This window comes from Anopheles coustani, chromosome 2 (genome assembly GCF_943734705.1).
Source record: "Anopheles coustani chromosome 2, idAnoCousDA_361_x.2, whole genome shotgun sequence".
NCBI lineage: Eukaryota > Metazoa > Arthropoda > Insecta > Diptera > Culicidae > Anopheles > Anopheles coustani.
The window spans coordinates 11955224-11977889 of NC_071289.1; the positions used below are offsets into that span (position 1 = coordinate 11955224).

The window sequence follows — 22666 nt, forward strand, 5'->3', positions numbered from 1 at the left end:
GCCTCATGCTTTGTTTACACCAATCATTTTGACAACCTAACCAATTTAAAATATCTATCCATATTTGACTATACTTCAGGATAGACATTTTCTTTTTTATTTCTATCACCTCCAGTATTGTGCAAAATAACTATTCAACAAGACGAAAATCAATTCCAACGAACAATCTTTCCTCCCACCGATAAAAACATCGATTCAATCTCTTCCTTGTATCGTGTATCAGCTTAACAACGATCGATTAGAATGAACTGTTAATGAAATGATACTCAGCTCCTAAATCCCATCACTAATCTGGAACAAAAGCCTTGCCTTCCCAACCGTACCTCTCTACCGATGTTCCCCATGATGGCGTATGAATATTCTACTACCACTTCTTATCCTTCGTAGGGCTCAAAATGTAGGGCGCGACGAACAACTACAAAAAAAAACCATCGAAGCGAAATCCCCACCAAGGAACCAAAGCTCATTTATATTCCTTCTGCATATTCGGTATCAGGCTATCCGTGTTTCCGAGCGCTTCGTTATGCAGGATTTGCCGGTAAAATCCCACCTCGTTCCGAAGGGGGCCTCGCCTGGCTGGCGAACGCTTGCAAATTATCGCTCCTTGCGTGTTCTCTTGATTTTTGCCCGCCCGGCACATCCCCAGATTCGCCACGGACTGTCTATAGACGTATATGTGGTACACTCAAAATTCCATCAGTGCTACCGGCGCGAGTACTTAATTCATTTAGGCCTTAATTAACTGCTATCTACTTTTAATACTGTCCATGTATATACTGCACCGGGCCCGAACTTGCTCCACACCGGCAAGGAGGAAGGAGGGAAAAAATGTTCCCGGCACGAACCGGAATGACTCCGTTATCCGCCAAACCCAACCTGCCGGCCATCCTGCCACTGATACCAAATCGTTTGAGGTTAGCTCACGTAGCTGGGTTTGGATGCCCGTCGGGAGTATTTAATATCCGAGTACGCAATCCGCCACTTCTACCGTGGAAAACCCGGTCCTTGGGGAACTCTCCGAATGTTCTTCAGCCAGTGTCCCTTTCTCTCCACACCGCGCGGGGAGCATTGAATCAAGGATAATTTAATTACCGGCGTATGTATGGAACGACTTACGGTGCGCCCGACTTTCGAGGTTTGACCTGTTTTCTATTCAAATAAATTCAGTAACTGCTTTATTCGGATGTTTTTATACCCAAATTCCACATACCAACTTCATCGCCATTTGTTTTCTTCCTTCCATTAGCCATCAGCGCAAGGAACTGGTTTAACTGCACCAAAGCACTCCCATGTGGCGCGCTGGTCGAACCATTCGTCTTCCACGGCCACCTCGGATACGTTAGTGCGCCCGAGTGAGGCTTTTCAATTTTTGCATAATTAACGGACACGCCCGGAACGCGAATCCTGTCAAGCGGAGTGAGTGAGCCATGATTTACTGGACTCCGCTCCCGATGGCGTAATGGCTCGCGCCTTAGCCCTAAAATGTGCAGATGGAAAATACGCGCGCTATTCATAGAACCGCTCGATGGCTTCGAGCCCCCCCATCAGGGGAGGGCCACTTGACCAGGACCGGATGAGCCATTCGAGCGGTCTGCTCTGCGCGATGATAGATGGGATAGAAAAGTTTAAAAGATTGTCGAAATACACATTAACCGCTCGCCAGCAAAGACCGGAAGATATTAAAGATGTTATGAAATTGAGAGAAAAAAACATTTCAACCTTAAAAACTCTCTTCAGACACGCATTGAACCGATGAACGTCGGTACCACTGTACAGCTGCTTGTACCCCCAAAGTGTCAAAGATGTGAATGAAAAATGTTCATTAAATCGCAAAAAGCGGCAAACACTATCGAAGGCGAAAAAAAGAACAATCTCCTCCCCGACGGGAGAGTCGAATGGGGGGGAAAAATCTGCATCCGGTATGCGAAAAGATGGTAGTGTTTTTCTGTTGATTTAATGTGCTTGGTGACAAAAATTGTCTGCGTCAGAAAATAACCTCGAGTGACTCCGGTCGTTCGGAGGCCCCGGGATGGGGTGGTGGAGCATAGGGTTGGAGTGCGATTGGAAGTGGTGTCACAAAAAACAATCACTGACGCCTGGCCGGGAACCATGCTCCATCGAAACTGGTCGGCCCTTGGCAAACGCCAGCCAGGCAACACATGTTTTCTGGCGGAAATATTTGTACGGGCATTTATCAATACCGTCTGCGAACGGGGAAAGTATTGTGAGCATCATTTTACTCATTAAATTTTAACCTAATAATATATCACCTAAATAAGTGTATTTTGTTTTGTATGTGAATTTTGTTTGGGAAATAATGTTGAAGCATTCTAATTTTGAAACAAGAAAACCTTTACTTTTCCATGACATCCATTAGCGACGAAACAAAAGGCTCGTCCACTCGCTTATATTCTAAACAACAGATTTCGACCCAAAACCCGGTTGATCAATCTGGCAACCACTTGAAGCAGTCATGCACCAGTTCATCACCAGCACCAGCAGTAGCGAAGTCAGGCTTTGGTAAACATTCTCAAGCAATGGCAATCGCGCAGGGTTTTGTTCGAAAAAATTATCCACATAATTGATGCGATACATTTGTTCGTTCGGCTCATTTGGGGAATGTGTGTCATACGATTTACAATTTCATCGTTCGACCGAAGTGACGAAGACCCACCGTAAGCAAAAACAAAAAAACAGTGAAATAATAAAACAAACACCCCTCGGGAACGGTTATAAATAAACTTATCTAATCGTAGTTTTTCATTTCGCTTTCACATCACCATTAAAATTAACAGGCTTCTGTTCGGTTCGCCAGCCTGTTGCATGTTCCGGCCGGGTTTTGGCCACATTCCTGCCACACACCACACCAGTCGAGCGACGCCCTTCCGCGGTCCATCTTGTTGGAGGCATGCAAAAAGAAAAACAAAAAAAGCCGGGGAATAAACAATCCCCAAATGCAAGCAAACTGACACATTTGGCGCTCGCTTGGAAGATGTTCTGGGGTGCACATGTGGTGGCAGTCGTTATGCTGCTCCACTTCTTTTTTTATGTGGCCTCTCAATGTGTCCGCTTTTGTTGTCGAGTTCCATCAACGGCACATTTTTCAACAGATTCCCTCGCCAAAGTCTTAGCGGGTCTGAGAACAGGGCTGGGTGTCTTTTTTTCCCTATTACAGTCAACTTGCTCTACACGACTAATTCAGTCAAGTTCAAGCTGTCAGACGCATGATGTTTCATTCATAAAATAGAACGGAAAGTTAACGAGAAAAAAAAAACATCGAGAACGCACACTTTCAACCCATTCATAACCGAAAGCAACCGTTCCTTCGGCTCGCGGACGGGTACCGATGCTGATGATGAGCCAATCATATGCAGAACATTTTCTCAACTTCGTGGAAAATCTCGCTCAAGCCGACGATTTTTCACGCGCCAACACCAGCTCACCAGCCGGTATCGGGCGGCATTCCCGGGCTGCAGTGACGCTTGTCGCGGGATCCCCCACCCCGCCCCGGCGGCCTGTAATGACTGTCGTAATCGCTGACAGTTTGTTTACAAATTTTCTCGAGGCGCTCTATGGCCGTGATTTATGGAATTTCATTTAATGAGCTATTAATTATGAGCAGCTTGTTAACCGGCTCTGCTGCGGCACGCCGTGGATGATGTAGTGTTCGGGGGGAGAAGGTCCGCCCGCCAAAAGAGGTTCCTGGGAATGGTGGTTCGCTAGTAGGATTCGCCGGAAAAGGGCACCCGAAGTGCCGAAGAAGAGGGCGGACACGCACCAGAACGGTGAATAATTGCGTTGAAATTAAAACGTAAATTCGCCGTCCCATGAATAGTAACGAACGGATTATTACTAATTCGTTTTCGGTGGCGTATTTTTTGCCACGCAATTAAAAACAGATCATCCGTCTCGCAAACAATCCATCCCATCCAAGCAACACCGCGGGGAAGCGCCTAGGCAACAGGTTCATAAATAATAATTAGCATCGGAAGCTATCAGAATGCATGAACATTTAAATTTTAATTATCACTTGTTTGACACTGACCATCTGTTGCGTGTCCGATCCGGGGCGTAGTGTGATCCCCTTTAGCAGCCTTTCGTCCCCGGGTTCGGATCGGGTGGAAGTGGTCTCCATCCCATGTGAAACTCCCAAGACGATGGAGACGAAAACGACGTCCGATGGTTCCCTACCCTGGGAAGAACTTGGTCTCCATCAACAACTGTGTCACAACCCGACCAGTGCGTGTTATCTCAAATAGCCACACAAACTTCCATGGACGGTCTGGGAAGGACATGGGACATGGGAAGCGTTCGTGTGCCTGCACTCACCTCGAGTTCTTCACCACAATAATGGTCAAGACTCACCAATCCCGTTGGTCAAGTGTGTCCAACTCCCGGCCCGTTTCATCCAATCTTATCCTTGCCGACTTTGTGTATGCGTGTTTGTCCGGGGCGTTCCTTCCGACAGTCGTCGTCTAGCGAGTGGAAACCAAGTGGGAGCCAGTGACGTTCCACGCTGACAGACGCTCTCGTGTCGGGCGTCACCCTGTCCACATGGGGTGTCAAACGGGCATGCTGTAACGAGCCGGATCACCGCATCACCGGATCGTCGGACACCCATCAATTATTGGCTGTTTAGGGTTTTGAGTAACAGCTTTTAATTTATTCCTCCCCACAGCCCGCCGGCCACCACCACCGACCAGCCCGGAGTTTGGATTCTGGTCGCATTTGCGTACGATTTAGAACCGGTGGTCGGGTTCGAAGCGAGGAGAGATGGGGTAAGAGAATGTGTTTAGCGTCAAAGTAAACAACTCTTGATTCGATCAGCTCGATGGCGGGAGGAATCCGCGAGGTGCGAATCGGAGGGCAGACCTGCTGCGACAATTGACACGACCAACGAGAGAACCCGGCGTTGACTTCTTGCCGGACAAATGAGTGTCAGCGCTATGCCTATTCGTTTGCAATAAACCAGAACCAATTGACGCGTCCCGCTCCTGTCCCGCGTCCGACTAACCCTTTTCACCTCCGTCCACAACGCCTTCTAGAGTCGCGCCGTGTGTTTCTAGTTGTATGGTTTTCCTTTTTCGCTTCTCAGCTTCAATTTTTCTCGCTCGTTTCGTTTCTTACTTTTCTGCGATAGCAAAAGCCGGTGCTTTTTTAGAAGGGCCGCATCGGGTGCGACAAACTCGACGCCTTTTTGTCGATTCGCACACCGTTCGCGAGTTCGCGATGGCGACGGGGGGCTGCGGGTTCGCCAATGCCCTGTGCGACGCCATGGTCTGGTAAGTTATGCTGTTAGCATATCGCAATGTAAACATGCTGTTGCAATAAACGCAAATGGTATCGGGACGGTGAAACTTGCACCACACCTATCGACATCCCCGATGCACGGTTTACGGGTGGCCTTTGCCGGAGTCGATGGCGTTCAAGCGTGGTGGATCTCTGTTTCCAGGAGGAAATTGAAAATAATGTTAAAACAAGCGAAACTTGTCAAAGACAAGGGTTTGCGATAAAGATTGTTTTGTTTTTCCACTTCCCAATCTTTCCTTCAAAGTTTTGTTTATGAAAAGGTACAGGACGACGATAAAAGTGAAGAGTTGAGTCACCCTAGGAGAAACGTTTGTTTATCAAGTTTTAAGATTAAAAACAAACATAATATTAACACTTGAGAAATTGTGTTTAAATGTTGAGATCAATTTGATTCCAATATAAATTGAGTCTTCCAATTGATCCCTCGACCAAGAATGCTTCATGTTAAATTCTTATGATCGTGTATTTGGAAAAGATTTTTCCTGCAGTAATGTGGGAACATAGGTAAAAGTACCGTACCATAATGCCTCCAGCAAGACGCCATATTTGCATATAAATAAAATGGCACCCGAAGAATTGATTCCATACCATCGTGCGCGGAGTGAACACGTTCTTTTTCACATACACAGTCTGTGCTGTTTGTATTTACTTTTAATCTCGAAATCGTTGCATTTTCGGCGAATGGAAAATGATTAAAATTACAAGGAATGAGCAAGCACAAACAGAATCCAGGGGATCCGGGGGGGGGGGGGGGGGGGGGGGGGGGGCTATGAAGATGACATGAGGCTCTGAGAATCACCAGCGGGATGAACCTAAAACCAATTTGTTTAGCTTTTTCCTGTAATGTGAAATTTCAGTTGCATTAACATTTTCTTTGATTAAATTCAAGGCTATTTTAAGATAATCTGCTGAAAAAGCTTTTAGATCATCTCACCGTTAATATTAGGAAGATTTTCACACGATATCGCAACCTTCTTTCCCTGTAAAAAAACGCTGCCTAAAGCCAACAAAAAAAAAATGAAGCACGAGAGTTTGAAATTTAATTTATCAAAAACAATATTTCATCATCACATGCCAACGTTGGTTGTTACGCCGAAATTAGGCAACCGGGAGATCCTGCTCGTCCTGCGAGCGGCAGGAAGGCAAGCAAAAAATCAAACAGAGACTTTTCCGCTGGCAATCACTCCCGGAAGCGTGGAAAAAATCCCATAACAGATGGGGATTTGTCTGTCTGTCTCTCTGCCCAGTTCGCAAAAAATCATCATAGTTGAAATTCCGCCCGGAGCAGGTGTGGGAAATGCTTGCGCCGGAAAAGTGAACTCGCGGTGGAAAGACGCGACGCGGTTCGCCAACGCAGAGGCGCGTACTATTAAATCTCTCCTGCAAAACTCTCGCGCACATCCAAGCAGCCCGTGGTGGAGGATGGGGTGAGTTTTTTTTGGTTTCGTCCGTCGACAAACTCATCTCCTCACAATTCCCATGGATACCACCATGTGCATGTGTGATGGAAGCGCGAAAACCACGTTTCAACGGGGGGAAAGCTAACAAAAAAAGAGCAAACAATCCCCAAATATTCGCGTCCGTGTCAGCGAGGACGGGTTGAATCCTGCAGCGTGTCCACGCCCGGGAAAAACGAAAAAAGCGTTCAGTATATTTGACAACAGCGAACGATGAAATTTTGGAGCTGCATCCTTCCAGCCGGTTCAATCTGCAGTCGCAAACTGTGTCCTTTTGGGCCGGGAGGCACAGGGAGGTGGGAGACAATTACTGCGAGGAAAATCCCGGCCAGTTTTTTCGTTCGTTTTATTATTTTCCAATGCCCAAAATCCCCGGACGCATGGACATCCAGCTCTGTGAACCACATCCGGACTGCAATGGATCAAGTGTGCCTAAAGTGCCACTCGCCCCAACATTTTGTACTTCTTTACCCTCTATCAGAGCTGTTGATGGAAGGGGACCAACGTCCATCCCTGCCTCCCGACAACCTTCGCCACCGGGATGGACCACGACATTTGTGCGACACTGACGCGAGCGACGACGCGAGCTGGCCCAAAAATTCTCCCCAAAAAGCCCACTGCGTAATTATTTTTTCGTCATTTTTAATTAACTGTAGCATGAACGTTAGCAAAAGAAGCAAAAAAATACATACACACACACAACCGACCCGGGGAGATGATACAATCCGTGGACACGACGAAAAAATCCTCCACCGGATTACAGTTGAAAAATTTATGGATTAAGGCTTTTTTCGGCTTTGTTGAGCTGTCATTTCGATTTTTTGTTAAAATATTTTTTGGTTGGTTTTTTTTTCTGTAAAATAAAAACAGGCCATGGGGGAAAACTTTTCCTTTCCGTCCACCATCGGATTGGAATCGAAACTCGGACCCCGAATCGGAGGAGCTAGAGCGGTGCGGTGGCGCTGGGTATGAATTATGGTTACGATGACAGAGTCAATGTGCGAGGGACGGAAAATTGCCGCGGATCGACCAATTTCAATGAATTACTTTTCCAAAAACATCCGGGTACCGCCGTAAACATAAGGATGTTCGTGCTCATATAATTGACCACACGTAAGATAGGTCGAGCTGGGTTTAAGTACTCTTTGGTCATCACGTTGATTCTCCTAATAAAGTATAGTATTTTATGTACCGACGAAACGTTAAATAAATTCCTTCAAATTCATGGTACTATATGTACGCAAAGACATTGAAGTCAACTATAATAAGAATTCGAAAGTAATTTCTCTTTTAAAATAATATGTTTAAATAATTCCTTTACGTTAATTTAACTGATTCCTTACCCTATTAAACTCTGTTACTACATCATTGCTGCGTAAGTTTCCTGCTCAAACCAATTTTAAACAACCGTCTATGTCGAATCATGTGCAAAAACTCATTTTGTTATCAGCGAATCTGCTCATGACTTCAATAGTAATTGATTGCAATGGCGGAATAACAAATGCGCCGGCGCATTATCGATAACGAAGGTCTTTTTATTTGCAAGAAACAGTATTTGCAATTGTGGTTGAAACGATTCATAACAAACCTTATGACATTTAGAAATGCTGAAAGGTTATGGTATGGGTGTTATTAAAAGTATTGATAAAATAAATGTAGTTTTAAAGTATCGCATTGCGTTGCCAAATTAAAATTTCTGTGAAAGCTTTGTTCGCAATAAAATAATAAATTAGTTGGTTTAAGTGACTTTACATTTTCAGCAACCCAAACCTAATTGCTACGATTGTAAATTTCGATAAATTTTCGAAACAATTTCCATAGCCACACATCGAAACGAAAAGCTTATCACTTTGCACACTTACCGTCGGCTTTTCCTCTCGGCATCACCACCTTGAAAGCACTTGTCGCCGTCGAACCGTTGCTCCCGCCGTTCCCGTTCACCGCCGGATTGTTGGGCGACGTCAGGAGCAAGCTCGGACTCACGGGTCTCATCGAAATGTTGGCCCCACCGTTCAGCGAGCTTCCGGTCGTTTCCCGTTCTCCACCTTTACCGCCGATCAACGCACCACACATGCCGTTGTTATTATTGTTGTTGTGATTGTTACTATTATTGTTGTTGTTGTTGCCACTGGAGCCACCGTTTGCACCGAGACCGGCCGTGCTGACGTTCACGTTAATATTGTTCACCTTAATGTTCACCATCGTTACGCTAAAGTCCAACGGTAACTGCGATTGCATCGAACTGGCTGGCACCGTTGGTTGGTGCGTTTGGGGCACGTCACTTACTTCCATCATTTGGACAGTTGGTCTTAAAATATTATTACACTTCACAACACTGACCTTGCGGAACTGGTTTTTAAATGGCACAAAACTAATTGTTCCATCACTTTAGCAAGAAATAATATTTTAATGATTTAGTTTATTTGCTAGAAGTGGCTTGACAACTCCATTTGCAAACAATTGGTTTTGGCCGACGACTAACGTTTGTTGTTGGTACGAAACAATGGGGGAACGTGACACGGACGTTCCACGTTCTTCGAATCACGCGCGCCTTCCTCGTCAAAGTTCAGTTCGCTACTGGTGGAGCGTTCATTCATGTGGGCTCGGTAAAGATTCAATCATTGCCGCTGATTCAACGGCCAGTGCGGAATGAGTAATGTTGTTGTTCTGATCCGTCGTCTTCCGCTCGAACCCGGCCCCAGGAGGTCCAGCCTCACAAAGACACACACACATACATGAGAGCACTTTTGTCTCGCTTTATCAACCCTCGTGTCGGCAACAAACTCCAACTGTAGAAAGCCTTTCAGCTCCCCAGCTGCACGAAAGCTTCAACCATTCGAGCACTTTTGACTAACCACCAGATTCGCATTCGTCCCGTTCGCTCCAAGGACCTTCCTTGAATCCTCCAAGCACAAACACACACACACAGACCACAAACGAATAAAACATACGACGCAAAGCTTCCGAAAATCCCGCTAGCGAACAAACACGTAATGAAGTGTTATCCGATCGAACGGAGCGCCGGAAATGCACAAGCCCGGCAGCAAAACACACACGCGCGTCCGCCTCGGAACCCTGTCAAGCACTGACAAAATCGAGCACTGATAAGCAACCTTGTAGCCTCAGCAAAACGGGAATCAACAGATTTCCGCCGCCAACGGCCACGCCCTCTTCGCGAAGGGCATCCTTTCCTCCATTTTATTTCTCACAAACACCACCGCAGCGGAACTCTCGCGTGCTCTTTTCCGCCGCCGGTCAAAGGTGGAGTCAGTGTATCAGCTGTCCAATTGTTCATGCATGCATTCATGCTCTCTTTCTCACCAGTAGCATTAGGTGCTCTATTGTCTATTGTCCTTCTCACCCCTTAAATCTCACTACCACAAACACATAAATAGGGGTTGCTGCGAAATCAGATGATTTTGAAAACATCCTTTTTCTTCGATAGGGGTTCAGTAGCGGCTCGTGCGTTGTGGGTTCAAATCCCAATTTCGTGAGGTCCGACAAAACTATGAACCAATGCTACCCTTACTTGAAGCAGATTTATTTATAAATTATCGTCTTAACGAACTCTTTTGCGTTTTAGATGAGGTTTAATTTATAATCTTTTTATTAAACCTTTTCTTGCCAATAACATTATTCATAATAAAACAATAAGGTTTTGTTTGCCATCAAAAATACGCTTCCTACTCTAAATTTAGTAAGTTAATCTTATCCGGTTAAATATATATAGAGTTGCTGAATCAATGAAAACAAACCCATGTGCTATCATTTCTTTCATCGCATCATGAGGATTAGATAACATGGTTTTAAATGGATTTCAAGCATTCCCGGCTTGTAAAGATTCGAACACATGCGTAATAGCTTAGTTTTTACTTATCTCTTGGCGCACAAATGCTGTTATGAAGATTGCCGCTTAACGTTCGTTTATGGCATGACTTGTGCAATATTTTGAACAATTTTAATCAACTGCAATCGAACAGCCGGGACAGTGTAAAGCAATCAACTGCCATCTCTAAAGCCAAAGCGAAACTGATTTGATTGGGCAAGATTGGTGGGTGGCAATGAGTCGCAAAACCTTTGGTTTTTTTTTCCTATGCGGGGCTCGAGAAGGGCCAATAAACCCGCGCCCCTGGCCGGACTGGGATGGCTTTTCAAGATTTCATCACGCGGTTTAAATCCATCCCGTGTGATTAGTTCAAGAAGCAATAGCTTCCCGATAACAGACTGGCTCCAACGCCTTGGCGCTTCGGGCTGATGTCCAGTGATACGAGATTGGGTTTCTTATTATTAGTTTGTTTTTTATTGACCAATCAATTCTCATGCGCCTCGCGATTGTTGTCAAATCACGCTGTGCGCATACGCCCAATGATTTTTTCGGTGAAGTGCAATATAGATAGCGAGCAGGAGATCGTACCAGATACGATGGGTTATGAGGTTTGTTCCGGAGAAACGCTAACAATTGAATTCGGCGAGTGGTCGTAAATACCCTCCGGTGACCTAGACTAATGCAAGGGGTTCGCTTTCTCCCTTCTGACCATGCCAATCATAGAAATAAAAATGACCCTTTGATAAGGCTTTATTGGAAATAAACTCAATGCCAAATTAGGGATAGAAGAAGAATGTAACATGTTATGTAACCTGTTTGGCTACAGGTTTACAGGTTTGTGTGTGGTTTGTTTGTTTGTAGCTAACATAAAGTGATATTTTAGAAACACTTATTTGTTTTTTTTTCATTTTATCTTCTTATCAAATAGTTTTAATGTCCAGAAAGATTCGATTTTATTTTAATTTGTTTTTATTATAATCATGTTTATAAAGCAATGTGTCAGCTCTAGGAGATTTAGTCTATATCTATAAAATTCTAGCTTACTTATATAATTCTAGTGTCTTATTGCACGATGGGCGCAAATTCACGATCATTCTATGTATCATTTTTATCACTTTATAATTTATATTCTCGCCTCACTTTTCACTCTCATTAACAGCCTCATTGTCATCAGTATTGAAATGGAAGGCGATTTAAAAAAAAGAAAAACAAAAAGCTGTAAAATGAAAACTAAAAACATATTCTATATACTAATTTTGAAATGCTTTAATTTATTTTCTTTAAAAAAAACACAAACCCTGCGCTACCATAAATCATAGTTTACAGTATCACCATCGATGCTTCTCCTTTGAAATCTAATATCATAAAAAAGAGGCTAATTGAATTGGCTTCCAATCGGCGTCCGCTTGATGCACCGCCTCCGAGACAGTGATCGGTAGCTCATCATTGACTATCGATCAAACTCTCAGGACCCCTACCCGATCCCCCCTGGATCTCCCACCTTCAAGGGGCCTCCGCCCTCGTCCACGAAGTGGTATGTGCTTGTGTGAAAAATCTTCACACAATCAACCACCACCGTTTTCACATTTCGCAAGCGGCCGGATTTTGCAAATGCTGTGCAAAAATTTTTCTGCGCTATATTAAATTTCAGCCCAATCAATCACTCAACGCTGACAACAAAGCGGTCTTGTGGTGGTTCTTCCGGACCCCGCTTGTGGTGCGCTTGTCGCCTTTTCCTTCGGCCAAACCCACGAGCGTTCGCGGACCACATGTGTCCACCATGTGATCGAAGAAAAAGGCAAAATTTATTTTAAATAAAACTACCGCGAAAGGAACGGCTTCAGCGGCGGGGAAGACCGCAAGCAATGTGATTGAAGTTCCTTGGTGCTCATGCGAAACGGGGTCTCCCACCAGCAGACAAATGGCTAACAAGTGTGTTGGCAAGTGTGTCGCAGCAAAAGGCACCCCTTCCGCAGCCGAATCTGGCCGGAGTAATTTCGCGCTATTATCGGCTTTGCTTTCCGCTAGCGCCAGCGGTAGCATATTGGAACCTTGTAATTTAGGCCTGTCCCGAGCAACGCAACCGCAAGCGAGCGCGATTTAATCCTTTATCTTATCGCGCCGGTAGCATCACGCCGAAAACCCCTACAGCTGGCATCGCAACCGCCCATCTTTCGGTGGCCTAATTTTGGTCTATTCTTTGCAGGCCCGCTAAAATGCATCCCTCGATATCGAAGACCGGAAAGGGGTTGGGCGCAAGGCCGGTGTTTGTAATCACTCCCTGGTTGATGCCTGTTGTATGGATATTTCCCCCTTTTCTTTTTCGTCACTCGAACGATCCAATCCTTTTGATGAAAAATCTGTCCTCTGCCGTTTGTACGCTAATTATAGTGTATCCGGATGTAAACATGTTTTCGATTTCCATCTAATTATCCATCGAAATGAGAGGAAATTGTATTGGAAAGGAAGGAAACCCCGTGTTGCTACCGAGTTCCTTCTAATGATCCCGCATACCGAAGACAGGCCGAAGGAAGGATCGTAAAGACCACCAGCGCCTTTCGATTCGGCGACACGATCGATGTGTTGATGAGTTGATGTCTTGTTTACTTTTTATTGAGTATTCATTTAAAAAGGCATAACTCACTAATTAGACGTGACCAAATATTGTCGTAAAATGTCCGCATGGTACCGAAACGCTGGCGGTAGTCACCCACGGGTTTTATTAAGCAGGGGCCTCGGTTCCAATTGAAGGAAAACCCGCTGGAACCTAGGGTACACCATATGCACCACTATTTCTTCGGTGATCAATTGATAAGTTGCTGTCGTTCGGGCGTTTGTGAAGCGAAGAAAGACGAGCGGCAGCGAATAGATTAACCGGTGACCGCGGAACACTCACTCGAGACCGGATCGGAACCAATCGATGCCAATCCCGCAGGAGTGGATCTGCGCCACGGTGCGCCACGTGACATACGACTTTTTTACGACTCTTTTTTTATGGACATCCGGCATGGAGGAGTAAAGTCTCACGCCTGGACGCACCACTATTCTGTCGCTAATGGGAAGCGTTTGGCTAGGGGTCGCATAAGTTAAGACATAATTTGTTTGCCAACGAAGGGAGCGTTCGTGGGTAGAAGGAAGTTGACATAAATCATACGGAAATAAGTACAACACGCTCCTGATTACGGCTGCACCGATGTTTTGCTTGTTTAACATTTATGTTCCATTTGAATTTGTATTCAAATTGTTGGTAATGTATCGGATTTGAATGCCACAGACCACTTGAATGGTTTTTCAAATAATGTCATGATTTAAACATGAAAAGTCGTAGGTTTTCAGCAAACAGTTTCACGAACAAGTAAAACAATTCATTCTTACTTCTGTATTAACCTGCAGTTGATTGGATGCAATCGATAGATACATTCTAATTGGGGCTTTAGTCAGGAGAGACATCAAGTAGATTATCCAAAATTTAAAAAATAAATAGTAATATCAATGACTTTCACAAACAAATTCTGTGGTGTTGGTTTTTCATGCAAAACTTATTTTATTTCATGTACGAGTAATAATTTCTCAAGCTATTTTATCGATTTTTGTATTCTAATAACTTTGTCAAATTACTTTATTCAATTTACTTTAAAACCTCTTCAGTTTCCATGTCTTTACCATGACACACGTTTTCTTCAATTACGTGAGTCCTGAAAACAGGATAGCTGAGAGGAAAACGAACACGGATGTTGATTGAAAAACCCATGTAAAATTTTAAACTTCGACATGCTACTTCAAGGCTGCTGTGAGAAAAGAAAACCACAAAGATATGTTTTCCCTGTCCCGAGATTTGCTGGGAAATTGAAGTTTGAAACATTCATTAAGACCACGTTCATGCTCTTCTCCCCCGTTTCGGTTGGTGTTTGTTTCTCTCTTCCCAACGCGCTGGTCATTTTCTCGAACGCAAGAGTTTCAATTGAATAATTACGCTTAATTGCTCGAAAAGAAATCATCGCACCCTGCTTTCGGTATTGATTAATTAAAAGCGCTACAGCGCTACCACAATGGTTACACTTTGTCTGGTCTGCGCGATGAACCCTTGGGAGTATCTTCGCAACGGAATCGGCTTCCTCACACCAGAACCCCAAGGCACCCAACATGATGTGGAACCTCGGAGAGATTTCCTACGACGTTGACGGAAAGTGTTGTCTGCTAAAAAACATAAAAAGAGTACGACGAGAACCAATGAAGCCCTCCACCCTCATATCGTGGTGCGATCTGTCGTCCTCTGGTGCTCGGATCCTTTGCGTTTCAAGGGCTCACCACCGTACGGAATCTAGGGAGATCAATTAAAACCGATAGGATGATGATACGTTGTTCACATGATGTTGATATTTCTGGTTGTTTTTCTTGGCTTTGTCTCATCGCGAGCCTTTGTTTCACTCATGCCCTCATTTATGTTCTCCCCGAACCCTGGTGTGCCTTGCCCGAACTGACCTAAACTAACGCTCAAACGCGGGGATTGCGGTAGTTGGTATGGCCACAAAAACACAACCGTCTTGAAACATCTTGATTTGCCCTCGCGACTGATGCAATCCGGTATCTGTTCCAGTCCACCCCTCCCGAGCACTCCGATCTCCCTCCCTCGGCTCGCTCTCCGGGGGTTGCATGCGAGTTTAATCAGGGTGTTATAAAATAACATTTACAGAAAATTTCTTTTTAATTCGAATTTACTGCCATGTCATGTGGACCGATGCGGGCTGGCCGGATCATGGTGACTGTCTTCGGGGCCACCCTTGGGGCGCTTGTGTGAGTGAATCGTACGGTTTGCTGCCGGAATCAGACGGTTCGACATTTCTGCAGCAAATGCAACTGCATGACGTTAGGGTCAATGGCACAGACGGGGTGCAGGTAGCAATAAAAAGTAACACAAATTGCAATAGAAACCTCATTTGATGGTTAATACAAGGAAGATTTAATGTTTTAATACAAGGAACATAAGGAAGTTTAAGAAGAGTTCAAAGATTGCAAAACCACTTTTCTAAAAACTCTTCTTTTGAAACCATAGAAGTAGAAATTGTTAAATTGATTGTTGTTTTAAATAATTTCTTAGATTAAGCATGAGCCTTAAGATTTCAAACAACGAAGGTATTGGTCTAAGGATTATTAAATATAGTATGCTTTAATTTCAGTCGACAGCCAATTTGATGGCAACAGATCCACAATATAAATATTAACTTACAGAACCATCCCAAACCTCCTAATAATTCTAACCATTCCACCACAGGGCAATGCAACACTCCCACAACAATATCGCACCAATGAAAATAAAAACCAGCGGAAAAAAAACAACCCCCAGCCCCCATCATCAATCTTTATTAATTGATCGTGAATTAACTGTGGCTAAAAGCAACAGGGTCACGGTGGAAATCTTTCGCCTCGGACTCGTTTCGGCGAACGACCCAGGCCCGGCGGTTCCACCCGCACCCGATCCGTGGTCCACGGCCGACCCTTCTAGAGTTCCCCTGCTTTAGAAACAATTGTATAATCGTGGCGGACGATTGCGGCTTTAAAAGAAATTAGCTTTACCCAACTCGATTAAATCGATCACGCAACCGGCGGTCAACACAAACCTCCTCCGTGGGTCGTGCGTGGGCGATAAAGGACCCCTTGGGAACCACTTGCCGTGGAAAACCGGTCATCGATCAATCCGTTGTTGATTTATTTTCCATTTTCCACAACTTCAAACTCGCCCGCACGCGCAGGGAGTGGATGTTTTAAAAACCCACGACGGTTTGATCGAGCTGAAAGTTGGGCGGAAAATGTTGATCTTCCAATTGTCAACATATGCTAGACAGAGGACAACACCAAACGTTGGCGTAGGAGAGAATAAATCGTGGATCCATTAGCGCGGTGCCAAAGATCACTGGCTTCAATCTAAATTTCAATTAGCTGCAACTAAGATTACAAACAGTTTTTCGTATCTCGCGGGGTGTCTCTTGCCGTGGCCGTACGAGAAAAGCGTGCGAGAATGTTCCGCCCAGTCGGCGGAATCGGAATCAAGTCGCCGAACGGTGATGACAGTGACGAAAGGGCGACGCTTCGCCCATCGATGAGCTCATCGGGGAGGGAACCCACACACACATACACGGGTTGATGGACAACGCTTGGATCCCGGCCCCGGATCAGAGTCCCCAAGGTCTGTGCGAATCGGAGCGGAAGCTTTCGAAATAAATCTCAATTGGTGGCGTTGTATTTCACGCTTTAGGAGAAAAAAAAACACGCACACAAAGTCGAACAGAAAAACCAGTTGGTTCTCATGCTCCCAAAGCATCAGAAACTACCCTTCTGTGCCGCTGGTCACAACCCCCGTCTGTCGTGGATCGGTTACGCATCCCTCCCCCGAAACCGGACTCCACTATTTGACGACGCATTCGAAGTGAAAACAATTAAAACAACCAATTAATCAATTTAGCAAATGAATCAAAATTAGTCGCCTGTGAATCAGTGGAGCCTTCCCGTACTGTGCGGAGGTTGTTTTTTTTTCTCTGTCGTCGATTGAGGAGACACCAATTCGACGAGCAACATCACAATCCTAGTGTCGGGCTGAACACACAACACAACAACGACCGAAGCCGTTCACGCGATCAAGCGGACACAAACACACAGCCCGAGCATTAATCAGGGGGTATCATAAATTTTGCGCACATTTTCATCGCTACCGCCTGCGACTGCGACCGACTGCGAGCATGAGCCAGCATCGATGCGGTGCAGATGCAACCAAATGTTGCGTCCAACGCCTTCAAACGGCGTGTGAAAACTTTCTCACGCCTTTCGGCTGCCCCGGGGTCGCGGCCGGGGTCGGGTCGAAGGATTGGCATGCGCAAGGGAAAAAGAAAACGAAAATGCCACTGCAGGGTAACGGATCGAATCAGTTGCCTCATCGGCTTTTGAGTCATCGAACAACGGCTGAGTAATACTGGCGTGACGAAAAGGCGGTTGGTGATCGGTGTTTATTTCATGAAATTTTGATTAATTTAGGGAAAGGGTTGCAAAGGTATGCGTTTCGAGAACAATCGTCATAAATGTTTTGAGACGAAGGACCAAAACATTAACCTTTATTAACATTACCCTCTATAAATTCGATCAACGGTTCTGTTTTCTTGAAAGACTAAATTATACGGATCTATTCGTTTAATTAAATGTATTATATTGTTCTAATATCTTCAAATATGATAATATTGTTCTATTGTCTTAAGAAATATCCAACTTCTCAAGTTGAGTTTAGAAAAACGCTCACAGTGTTACTTTTTCAGCTTCAAATTACCTTTAAAACTAGCTCTGAAATTACTAAAGTTATGAGTTATATTGTCTAGAAAATATTTTAATTTTACATTATGACACAAACCAAATGATTGACCAGATGATAAGTACGTTTTAAGAATTGGTTTATTACAAGTTTTTTTACCTGCTCTATTTTAACGAAACAACATATGCAATCAAAAGTATTACATTCTAGGAAGGTTGAATACAGGAATATTTTTTTCTTCTCCATATTTTGCCCCCTGTTTTTAATTCTTTCATTTATCTGATCTTCTTTTTGAAACTTTAGCTTCAAATGAATCGATCCTAAACCATTATTCAGGAAGGTGTCATACATTAACAATTGTTTATTTTCTGGGTAGCCATTTTCATTGATCAAATTAAAAATACCAAAATCATATTCAAACCATAATAACCACATTTTCAACAGCGTACAAAGCTGGTAAAGTATGATCTCTAATAAAGAACACAAACGAAAAGGAATAACACTGTTCAAGTATCAACCTTAAACAAAATTTCCCAAATCAAACATAATGAATCCAAGAAACATACTACACTGCTGTAAAGCAGACTAAATTCGACATGGCATGAAATAAACACCAATACACCGAAAGTCCCCCCCCCCCACCCACAAGTGCGATTTCATGTTCCTTTGGCGCCATTCTAATTGAGCCTTTGGACAAAACTCATCATCGCGATCATCATCTTCATCAGCCTTGGTTTCCTTCGCCGGGCGTGTGATTGGATTGCTCATCGAGAGCATGGATTGCTCAAGAGATTGAATTAATCTCGCTTCCCTACCAATTTAGGACGGGGCCCTTTGGATGTCCGACCCTGGGTCCGGGCGATTTTTGGGGGTTATGGAGCTTCCATCTTGACGTTTAAATGAAGGCGGGTGGAAAGGAAAGTGGAGCCCCAAGAGCTGCTCGGAACAGACTACTGTCAAAGTTCACGTTCAAGAGCGCAGCTTCGAACGGCCGAGCGGACGGCACAGTTTCCAAGAAAATTGGTACCATTTAGCATGGGCCCCAAAGCAAGCCAAACGAACCAAGGGCCGGAGATTCTATAATTCTTCATTACGCCGTCAGCCGTTGCCCACTTCTGCCGGGGAGGTCGGTTTTCAGTGTGGGTGGGTTGGGAGTGATTCAGTTTGGATTTCTTCGGTCCCATCCTAAAGCAAACTACCGAGATCTTGCACGGCCGGGGCACTTCCGCTGCGGATCGAGACCGAGTCCATTACTGGTGACGAAGAAATCGAGTCAAAGTCAAAGTAGCGCTTGTGGGCACTACATTTACATTTCAAAGAATTCATCTCGAATCCCTTTCTCCCACCACCACCGGGATGGAAGAGGGTTGAGGAAGGATTGCTGTAACCCGTTTACCATTTCATTACCAACCCTCCCTCCCTCGCCGACGTCCTCAATCGAGAAGGAAAATCATCGGGGCTTTTTGCTGAAACTGCGGTGAAAAGAACAAAGAATCGAATCTCGGGATCGAGTGCGAGCGAAAGTAAAATAACTTGGGAACTATAATTTAAATAAGTTTTTCCAACCCTGCTCGTTCTCACGCCGAGCCGGGTTTTTGCTTAACCTCAACGCTGCCAACACTGGAAAAAGTTGCCAAAGGCAACTGGGAAAGAACCGACCGGAGAAAAACGGGGTGCCCGAACCTCCTGAACGATGGCAGACAAAGAAAACCCGGCATTTTCCCGCCAGGCACTCGGACGGGTTGCTACATCTGAAGCGCAACGAGAAAGTGCTTCTTAGATAAATAAATAACCGTACGCAAAACCTGACGATCCTTGGAACAACGAACCCCCTCAGGGGGCCAGTGAAATTGTGACAAACCTTCAGTTCCACCACTTCGGCGTCGGCACTTTCCACAAAAGGCCCGCTCCGGAGCGGGGCCGAAGCAAATTGATTGATTTTTGATTTTCTCATCCAGTGCGTACCTCGGCTGCAACATCAGATTGGACAACATTTTTGAATGGATTTATGTGCTTCCGAGGGCACGGGCGGCCCGTCATAACTCTTCGTGCTCGTTAGTTGGTCATATTTCACGCCATTTGAGGGCCAATTTGATGTGTAGCTTGTATTTTTTTGAATGAACGTCGAAAGGGAATGACAGGAAAAAAAGAAGAGACACATAGTACGTATGGAAATTGTGTTGCTTTCGCGATAATTCCCTTGCCTGCGAACTGCGCACTAGCCTCCCAGCACCAATGTCACGGGGTCACGACATGTCTTGTGGCCCCGGCGACCACGACCACGACGTCGGGGGCAACCCCTTTTCACGCCCCATTAAAGTGTGGCTCGATGTCCATTTAATTATTCATGGATTTAATCAAAGATAGGAATCTTTCCGTTCCGTCCGCGCGCGTCAAGGGACACCGGAGGGAAAAGGATTCGTATCGGGTCGTATTGCATACGAAACCTGCAATTAGAGCGTATGGGGGTCATAGGGTGAGCTGGTTGCCTTTGGTCGAATGTTCGACTTGGTCGGGCTGATAGCAACACATTATGCACCTCATCATATTAATTAAATACTAATTCTCTTGCTGTTAGCGTGATACGACTATGACATAAATCAACGCAAAAAATCCATTAGATAATCACGTATCGATGTGGACGTTTTGTGCGCCACTGGTCTGGCCGGGACCTTTTGGCTGAATGTCGTGTGATGTGATTTTCGACTAACCGGGTGACTCTTTCCAGCACACACGCCAATTATATCAAACATACTAAAAGAATAAATAATACGTATATATAACAATATGTAACAAACAACATTTATGTTAACTATAAACAAACGAGATGTTGAAGCAACATATTTATTTTAGCGCATAGTTGAAGGGGATTGAACCACATTCCAAAAGTTACAGTTGAAACACCAAACAATTTCCTCATTTTTGCATATTACAACACAATAAATTTCACCGACCGTTTCGCAGTGTATTTCATAATAAAATTTGTAACAAGACATAAATTGTAATTGATGTGAATCAAGATGGTTGTGCTTTTAAATTTCTAAATATTTTAAGAACTAAGAAGCTGTTTTTAATAATTTTTAATTATTTTTATCTACAAAAGATGATTAAATATTCGCCGTAATAAATATGGAAAAGCATCTTTAAACACTGAAAAAATGCCTCTTTAAAGATTTTAAGAGACATGAATCTACTAAAAATAACATTCAACAAAATTAAAGTAATTTATACTTGAGCAAAAACGTAAAATTGATATGATATGGCCCATCAAAAGAAGCAAGCGTGACATTTTTGGCGCCTTTAATATTTTAAAGATTTTTTAATCTTTACCATGCAACAAAAGAGTCTCTCACGGGGGTTCGTTTCATCGAATAACGCCACCAATTCATTAATCTCTATTTCGCGTCAAACGTTGCGATGAGATAGGCGCGCATCGGCGTCCCCTTGATCCATTCCGCGGGCAACTGGGCGGAATTCGCTCAAATGAAACCGGTCAGTTAATTATCAACATCCGCTCGCGAGGTCACCCAACCGTATCAACATCGTGCTTCAATCAATTGCTGAATCAAACTGTGACTGCTGACCGGGTTTTCGCTTGCGGTATGGTGCATAACCATGCACAAACCAAAGAATGATACGATGCTCGGTAAATGACGTAAGAGATATTAAATCATTTGTACTTGCTAGAGTTTCATTTTTTCCAAATTGAAGTGTTTATCCTTAAGATCAATGTGTTAAGACACTATCCATTGGGCAACTTTTGAGACGGTTTCAAATAAATCTCCAATTTGTCAATCCACTCGTCTTTGAACAAGATGTAACGAAAACATATATTCACTCTTAAGCGGAAGGGACAAAAAGGTCACAAAACAAGTTGACATTAACCGCAATGCAAAAACAATGATTCCAGGTTAAAATAAACTCTGCAACAAGAGCGAAACCCATTCAATCCACCAATCGTCATGCCATCTCCGGTTGGTAGGTCCCTCGAGGGTATTTTTAAGTACGTCGTGGCTTACGGACGGATCGTGTGCACAAATCGCGTGACAATTTTCCTTCATCTGCCAAACACAGTCGGACGAAAACCACCTTCGACCGTGTGTGTGTGTCACCTGAGCTGAGATAATATCAATAAATTTGTCTTCCCCCACTCGTGAGGCTCCTGCGAAAATACTCCTAATCCGGAATTCTGATATCGGCTACCGACGTCACGGATGGACGTCCCATTTCGCACCGGGTCGCTGACGGACTTTATGCGTCCAGGGAGACAAATAAGCGGTACGCTCGAGCGAGCTCCAAGAAATCCACCAACGAGGACCACAAATGGGATTTGACAGGTTCAAGAGACCCGTTAGTAAACACGGTCCACGATGGTAAAAATCGAACAAATTTTGATGTTATTTTATTACTGCAGTTATGGTGTTTTGTTTTTATTTTCGCCCCCCCCCCCCTTCCCTTTCCCTAACGGGTTACTAGCGATTTTTATTTCGATCCCACCGTGGCCACCATTTGACATTCGACAGCGATTACGAACTCCACCTGCTCCGTCCTCCCCGACCCGACGCCGGGGAAGGAACACGACGGACGCGGAGGTGATTTTTCACCAACATGCCAAAAACCCGCCCGCTCGAATTGAATGGCTTTTTGAGGTTTTCATAGGGCGGTCACGGGCGTGCCAACGGTTACCGGTCAATATGTTTTGGTGTGTAATCCTCTCCGATTGTAACCGATTCCGAACCCGAACCGCCCGCGTTTCCCGAATCAATAAGCGCCAAAAAC

The 22666-nt window shown here is 44.5% G+C and overlaps 1 protein-coding gene across 1 annotated transcript in view; it reads right to left on the minus strand.

The window, feature by feature from the left end:
- LOC131265468 (transcription factor mef2A) overlaps positions 1-9062 on the minus strand; it is a 45720-nt gene extending 36658 nt beyond the window's left edge. Inside the window, exon 1 of the mRNA XM_058267736.1 lies at positions 8630-9062. Within this exon, the coding sequence (XP_058123719.1) occupies positions 8630-9062 (433 nt within the window). The remainder of the gene's footprint in view (positions 1-8629) is intronic.
- Between the last annotated feature and the right edge of the window lie 13604 nt (positions 9063-22666).